The 8382-nt window shown below is 44.3% G+C and overlaps 1 protein-coding gene across 1 annotated transcript; it reads right to left on the reverse strand.

The window, feature by feature from the left end:
- Positions 1 to 2024: 2024 nt before the first annotated feature.
- Positions 2025 to 3156, reverse strand: LOC123185364 (uncharacterized). Its single transcript, XM_044597255.1, has one exon. The coding sequence runs from the start codon at positions 3023 to 3025 to the stop codon at positions 2447 to 2449; it is 579 nt and encodes a 192-aa protein (XP_044453190.1). The 5' UTR covers positions 3026 to 3156; the 3' UTR covers positions 2025 to 2446.
- Between the last annotated feature and the right edge of the window lie 5226 nt (positions 3157 to 8382).

Below are 8382 nucleotides of genomic sequence, written 5' to 3' on the forward strand. Positions count from 1 at the left end.
GGAACGCGACCACGGGCAATCGATGATGAGATGCATCGGTGTTTCCAGATTTCTCTCACACAGCGGGCAGAAGTAATTGTTCTCCCATCGGCGCCGCAGAAGTGTGTCCGCCGTTAGCAGCTTCCCAAGCGCTGCAGTCCAAATAAAGAAGCGGCATTTGCCTGGCGCCCAAGCTGACCAAATTAGCCTGTATCCCTGCATGTGTACTGAACCTTCAAATTGCAAATGGTAGGCTGACTTGGCGCTATATTCCCGATCATCCGTGAACCTCCACGCAATGGTGTCAGGTTGATCATTGTTCAGAATGACCCCATCCAGTAGTTCGGCCAGAGAAGAGAGTTCAGTGAGCATATTCTGTATTGCATAGCTAGCGCATTTAGTGGCTATGACACTGCGGCCGGGTACAAGCCTTTGCAGGTGCTCTTTTTTTCACTCGTCTTGCCTATTCTAATTTATACTCCGATGGTTTGATTCAAGATAAACTCCCCGTGAAAATGATGCACATCGATGTTATGATTTCATTTCGTGATTAGCTCTTATTTGTATTGAAGGTAAATCTTTAATTTTGTGTTTATGTTGAAGCTCTTTTAGATGAATTTTGTCAAATTTGTCACACACGGTCGACCGTTTTAATTTTACTTTGAGGAGTAGCTTCATCTCACCATTTTTACGTGTACATAGCTTGGTATGAAAATACATACCGCTCATTTACCTACATGAGACAACAATTTTGACCAACATGGAAGGTACTCACATGGTCATAAAAAAGGCATTATATTTTGTCAGAAGTCAAATAGTGCCTTTTTATGACTTTTATGAACCATCTTCATTATTTGAGAACAACAAATTCAAATTCACTCTAATCAAATTCTTAATAGATAACATAGAGAACTATTTATAACATAGAAAGGATGAAAGCTATTGTCCATTTTAGTTTTATTAGAATGAATTTACGGTTATGGGTGACTTCGAGAATTCCAGGCACACACACCACAAGCAATTTAGTCTTATGGTTCTTCATCATCTGCGGTGACAGCTCTTGACCATCGTGCGGGCGAGTTCGAGCTCAAATGAGGTAGAGGCGCAACCGGAGGTGACAACCTAGGTAGGAGGCATGGACACAATTGTCGAAGCTGAGCTTTATGACGAATGTCGTGGCGCATTGCGGATGCAACGGAGCGTGAGAGCGCGGAAATGGAGATGCAATGCTTCCCAGAAGCAGCCATGGTGCGGTGGCGTCCACACCTCCTGGCGGCACATCGGCTCGCGCTCGTCCTTCCTCTCCTCCCTATGGGTTGATTCCATCACAAAGAATCTAACCATCTGAGGTATGCTTAGTTCACAGAAAACTTCCTACTCGTTGTTGTTGATGTTTGGAATACTCTTATCTTTTTTTGAGAGAGAGGGTATTTGGTATGAACAACACTATACGTACGACAGTTTTGTCGTATATATACATGTTGTATGGGGAAAGAACGTTACAGTAAGAACGTCCGAACTTGTAGGCAGGCCAATTAAGTGGAGCAGTCATGCCAGCAGCAAGTGCATGGCCTGTTCGCCGCAGCCTACACGTCGCCGCACGGCGATCTGCACAAGTAGGCACAGCATGGGGCCAAGTTGACCTTGAAACGCGAACCACAAACTTTGCCCTCCATGTCTAAACAAATTTTTTTTGCCCTTATTACAAATTCAACGACGCGTCACAGTAAGTATACATGAGCCGTCGGCCGTCGCGGGTTTAATCTACACGGCCGTCCGGCAGAGGATGCGGCAGTCTGCGCAGCAACGTGGAATAGTTCAGATCGAACACAGAAACACATCGGCGCGCGGAGTAGTCCCAGTTGTCTTTTTCGAGCCTCATTTTAACTAAAAGCGCCGTGTGTACATGAAGCCCTTAATCATAGAAATGGCAAATGTTTAGTACTACTAGTTTGCTTTAAAAATGTAGTACTAATTTAATTGCAAGTTTCGAACGTCCCAGAACAACAAACGGATCAAAACAGAGCAATACACAAGCAAGCGCACGTTTAGGCAAAAGTTGAGTACTCTAGTTTATGTTCACTGTTTATATTTGCCTCCATACTTCGTTCTCAGAGCGCCTGCTCAACTAACGCGATCAAAATTTTGCTCCTACGAAATATACACATGCTAAATCTCTGAACCGACTTCCCGCAAAACAAAACAAAAAACTCTGCGCCGACGTTATGCCATCTTCATCTTCCGCGCCAAGCCACTGAAGCCAGCAGCCTCCGTCCGATATGGATCATACGGCCTTCCGCTTTGTCGTCCGCTGATGCCGTCCCGCCAGGCTGGCGACATCAATTCCCACCTGCCTTGCTCTCTTCCCGCTGGTTCCAGAATTGCCGGAGCTTCTCCAGAATCGAGTTCGCCCCCGGATTTTTGTTGTAGCCACGACCGATGGGTCGATCCATCCGCCAAGGCCGGTTTACTCGCATTCAGGAATGGCGGTCAGATCCGGGGCGAACCTCGGCTGCATTCTCCCGGCGCTCTTTACGCGCGCCACCGGGCGCCTCTTGACTACCAGCGCCGGCACGGTCTTGTAGGCAAGAGTCTCGTCCACCTCCGGCGGCGGGGCGAACACGAGCGGAGAGACAGAGCCGGCGCGTCTCCTCCGTCCGCCGCTGCCGGAGGCGTTGGTGTTGGCCTTGCTGACGAGCGCCGCGGACGCCCTGACGGCAAGTGCGGCCACGTCCTCGCGGCGGAGCCCGTTCCTCTTAACCTCGGCGGGGAGCACGAAGTAGATCTGGCCCGGGCGGAGTTCCTCGCCCCCGCCCACGGCCGCCACGGGACCCTCGAACCCCATCGCGTCGGCGTCGCACAGGAACCACCCGGCGGAGCCGTCTCCTGCCTCCACGGAGTCCTGGAGGGCTTGCGCCGCCGTCGCAGGGCGCGGGTACTCGCGCAGCTCCCCCGTTGGCAGCAGCACCATCGCCGTCGAGGTGGCCAGCCCCTCCGAGCGCACCGCCGCCACCGTCGCCCCGCCGCTAGACATGCAGAGCCCCATTGCCGCGACGTGTTAGTGTATATTTGAGGGAAGAGCTGGTGCCGTCGTGAACCGTATGTATGATATGAAATTGTTGTCGTTGCTGCTGGAGTATGTGAGAGGAGGAATGCTATTGCTGAGACTGAGATGGCGATGGAGTTGGGTTTGGGTTGGGGGGAGTGGGGGCGCTGGTTATATAGGAGGAGGCGAGGAGGGAGAAGGGGTGGGTTTGTCGCGCAGCTTGGGGAAGAAGGAGCGCGACAGGCTGGCGTTTGGCTGGGGCCAGCGTGCGTGGTTGGGCTCGGGATATTTTGTTTTTTCTCGATTAGTATGTACTATTATTTTTAGATTTTGTTTTTACTGCGGCTATCTGGTGTGGTGTGGGAGGAGTAGCGTGCACGTACGTGGTGAATATATACGCCTACCTACGTACTGACCCGGCAGACGGCGGCAAGAAACCTGGAGTACTACTCCTGCATACAGTATGTCGTGAAACCGCGGTAGTTACTCATAGCTGAATGCACAGCTCGTGCTCAAAGACTCACGCGCTTCATGTGCCCATATTACTGTAAATTATTGGTAACCTGAGCACGCACTGCAGCACAAAGACGAAATCACGGTCCTGTTGGAGCAGCACTGAAATCAGATCCACCAAATCACACTGTCAATTATTTATAGTTTTTTTTTGCGGGTAACAATTATTTATAGTTGTATATATAGGGTGTTATTATAAAACCATGTGTCACAGCAATTTGTCGTATGCCGCTACAATCAGAATACTACAAACATCTTACTCATGTAACTCAAGACATCTTAATCGGCAAATAAGCTGCAAAACCACACAAGCTTGCTTCTCAGCTAGGCAAACTTACCATGCAAGTTTCTTCCTCACCAAGAAATCTTGGCACCTTGCACACCAAGTTCAATAAGCGAAGTAAGCTTACTTGTTTTTACCCTGGTCCTTGTAAGAGTTTTAGTGAGACATGGCCTTTAATTGTTGAGACTTTTATTTTGCCATAAAGACTACATCGAACCCTCTAATTAACGACGCTAATACCCAGTCCCCAGTGAACGTTAGCTGACACGCATGACCTCTGCGAACCTGCCAGATGGCAGAAAAAAAACATGGCAGTTGTTTATTTTTGGTGCAATTTTCATCAATAATTGTCATTCTTTGGCCATCTGGATCGCCAGGCTCTCTGGGTGTTCGCTAGGAGTGAGACTCGAGAGGAGGGGGGCGGGATCTCTCCCGGCGAACGTTCGCCAGATATCATTGCCACTAATTAATTCATCGTGGCATAAAAAGGTAAATAGTAATGCACATTATTGTCTCTTTCCTAAATAGATTGTGGAACATTTTATTCATGAAATCAAGGGGATCACATCGATTAAATCAACATATTTTGGATATGAAACATACGAATATATAAGGAGCTTTGACTTCCCATATTATTTCACCAGAGAAATGCAAGGATCTGACATATTTAAAAAGGCAATGACATCAGCAAATCAAATCAAATATGTTTGGATCGATGGATGAAACAAATTATTTGTGTCTTCAAAGATACCTTTTAGGTGGAACAAACTATTGTCACTGGATTCTGGAGCTTTGTTTTTAAAATAGCTCAATCTGATTCGAAACCAAATGCAATAATTCAAAATTGTATGCGGCATTTCCATTTTCTAAAAAAATTATCAACCTTGCATACACCATGGTGCGTATATGCAAGTTTAAGTACATACTTTTTCACTTAATGCTTGATAAGGTAACCGTCCATGAAAAAAAAACACATATTGTTAATGGGAGTCGTTCCAAAAAACAAAACTATATTGTCTATTTAGTACTTTTATACCTCTCACAAGGTAAGACATCACTATGGCCCTTGGATGAAACAATACGAAGGGCTTAAATCTAGCAACCTTGTGAAGCAAGATTCATTGTAGGATAAGAAAATTGATGGCTATAGCCTTCCATGGGGGAGTTTTGGAATACATGGTGCTTGTTTTTAAGTTGCTCACCACATGGGCCATACGATTTGAAATGCCTAGTGTTGTGGGAATAACTAATCATATTTGGCTGTATGTGGTGAATAACATGCTTTGAACTAGTAGGCATAATCCATGTGGAAAATTTACTAAGATGCTCGTCTTTAGTGAAGTAACCAACAACTTGCAACTTGTCGATATAACTTGAAAGGAAGAAAAATCACTTGGTGTAATATGCAGAAATCCCATATCCAGGAGAAACTGGACATGTTTTTTACTTCTCCTACTTTTGTTAACTACTCTAATGCAATGGTCTTCCCATTGTTTTTTTTTTTGCGAAAAAACTTCTGATATATTCATCTTCAATCATGGCAGTACAACGAACACCAGAAATAATAAAATTACATCTAGATCCATAGACCACCTAACAATGACTACAAGCACTGAAGCCAGCCAAAGGCACGCCGCCGTCATCGCCCCTTCCTCGTCAGAGTCGGACAAAACTTGTTGTAGTTGATAGTTGGGAAGTCGTCGTGCTAAGGCTCCATACGACCAATGCACTAGAACAACAACCGCCACTACCGAAGAGTAGCGTAAATTGGAAGGATCCAACCTAAAAACACAACAACGTAGACGAACTACGATCAGATTCCCAGTAAATCCACCAAGTTCAGATCCGCTGGAGACACACCTCCAGATGCCCAGCGACGATGCTAGAAGCACCACCAGGATGGGGTCTTGGCGGGAAGAACCTTATTCCATCTTCACGGAGCTGCCACCGTCTCGTTTTCGTAAGAAGGACACAAACCCTGACAAAATTCGAAGGAACATCTAAAAACGGCACCCTCTTGCCGGCAAGGGCCGGGATCCACCGCACCACCATAGCCATAAGGCCACCGGAGACGAGGTGGACCAGCGGCGCCGACGGGAGGCAGAGAAACCCTAATCTTTTTTCCCGAGTTGATTTATAGGCATCATGGCCTGCAAGCTTTAGAAGCTGTGATTACTTCCGATGAGATTGATGATAACATAAAGTATATTCCTTCCAATAAGTCTCCTGTCCCTAATGGATTTCACACAGGTATGATGAAGGACTTCCATGATTTATGTTCTCTATTCCATGAAGGTTCTCACCCGCAAAAAAACTTCCATAAAGGTTCTCTCTGTATTCAAAGCATCAATGCATTTCTCATCACTCTCATTCCTAAAGTTGATGGGCTATCGGGGTGAATGATTTTATGCCCATCTCATTGCTAACTGTAACCTAAATATCATTACCAAATTATTGGCAAATAGACTGCATGCAGGTATTCTCTAGTAGGTACTTCCTCTATAAATAATATGAGACATATTGGACCACTAGTGTAGTGATATAACATATTATATTAGTTTATAAAGGGAGTACATGTTAATCAACATGGTTTTATCAAATATAGGGCCATCGAGAATTGTGTAGCTCGGGCTCTTGAATACTTGCATCAATGCTAAAGATCAAAATTAAATTTCTCGTTACCAAACTAAACTTAAAAAAAACTTTGGCAAACTTGAGCATCACTCTGTCCTAGACATTTTGAGATGTAGAGGCTTTGGAGACAAATGTTGTGTTTGGATTAGTCAAATTGTGAGCTATGTTTCTTCTCAAGATCTTCTTAATGATGAGGCTGCAAATAAGTTCGGATGCAAAGGTGACGGTGAGGGTAGACAAGGAGACGCCCTATCTGCATCACTCTTTATTCTAGATTGTTGCTGACTACACCCTCCATCCCATAGCTTGAAAACGATATTATATTATGGGACGGAGGGAGAATCTACTATCCATGATAAACAAATCTATGCATGAAGTTTACTTGGAAAGACCAATTGCCCTTTTCTCTTGCCTTGACATCCCTATGGTGTAATATGTAGATGATACTCTACTTATTATGAAAGCCTCTGGCAGTGAGTTGCAACACTTGAATGACAGTTGTTCTACGGAAAATTATATTATATAAGTAAAGTTATGTACAAAAGGAGCAAAGGAGCAAATAAAAAAGATAGAAATGTAAGCCAATGTCGGCTCTAGGGAACATAAAGAAAATTACAAATGAAGTTCAGTTCAGGACTTTAATTTCTGTGCCTTTGCTGGTTTTGCTTCGATGATAACCTTCTCAATTCCTTTTGAGAAATGATGCAGCCAATCCTGAATGGAAGGATTCATTGCCTCGAAAGATTTTATCATTTCTGACAGACCAGATACCCCAACGGCCTGCAATGATAATGTCCATAGCAATCTCATGAGGTAGCTTGTCTACTGTGAGACCGAGTTCATCATATTGTGAGATGCCTCTCTGTTTATTAGGGATAATCTGGTACCAGCATTCTGAGGCAAAGTTGCAGTCCCAAAAGAGGTGCACCACTGTTTCCTCAATCTTTTCATTACAGAGTGCACGATTATAATCTGGTATTCTGTGGAGTAAATTCCTGGTGTTCACTCTGTTATACACGAGCAACCAAATAAAGATCTTATGCCTGAGTTGTGCAGAGCTTTTCCAGGTCCATTTGAAAATCATATGGGCATTACTTGGACCCATCATTGCCTTGTACAGCTTGATGGAAGAATAACTGGTTGAATTCCATTGATATCTCCAAATATCTTGACTTGACCGACTAGAATAAAGTTCTGGATATGCAATGTTGAGGCTTTGATCATTCCATCTGTCAATTCAAAAGAGCATAGTACTGCCATTGCCAGGGTGGCATCTTGAGTATGATTTGAAAGTGGGCATGAGTTTGATGACATCTCTCCACCAAAAATATCCCACAAGTTTGTCACTCGGTGGGTTGACAGAGCAGTAAGTTTCCCATATGATGTTCACCCATGGTGTGTCTTCTGTATTAAGAAATTTGTGGAGGAAATATCAAGCACTCCAAGCCCACCATCAGATTTTGGTAGGCGGACTTCTTCCCAAGCAATTATAGGCATGCCTTTTTCTTTAGAGCCATATTTCTTCCATAAATAGTGTTTGAGAAGGATATTAATTTGATGAGCAATTGACTTTGGCAATGATAGGGAACACATGAAAAGATTGGGAGGCTTGAAAACACAGATTTCACCAATGTCAGTTTATCTCTAGTGGAAAGCAAAGTGGAAGATCCAATGAGTCTATTAGCTATCCTTTTGAGCAAAGGAGCATAATCTTGGGCTCTTGGTCTTAAGATGAATGATACAAAAACAACACTTTACTCTATCAACACTTTAGATGTTGCATGGCACCATGTGCTCAATCTCTCTGATGTCAAATTGGTACAATGCTCAATCCAAGCGGTTTATAATAGGAAGTGTTATCTATGTAAAAAGTGCACTGATAGCTCCCATATATGATAGAATGCACACTACTCCACAGTTAGCACAA

Source organism: Triticum aestivum, chromosome 2A, assembly GCF_018294505.1.
Source record: "Triticum aestivum cultivar Chinese Spring chromosome 2A, IWGSC CS RefSeq v2.1, whole genome shotgun sequence".
NCBI lineage: Eukaryota > Viridiplantae > Streptophyta > Magnoliopsida > Poales > Poaceae > Triticum > Triticum aestivum.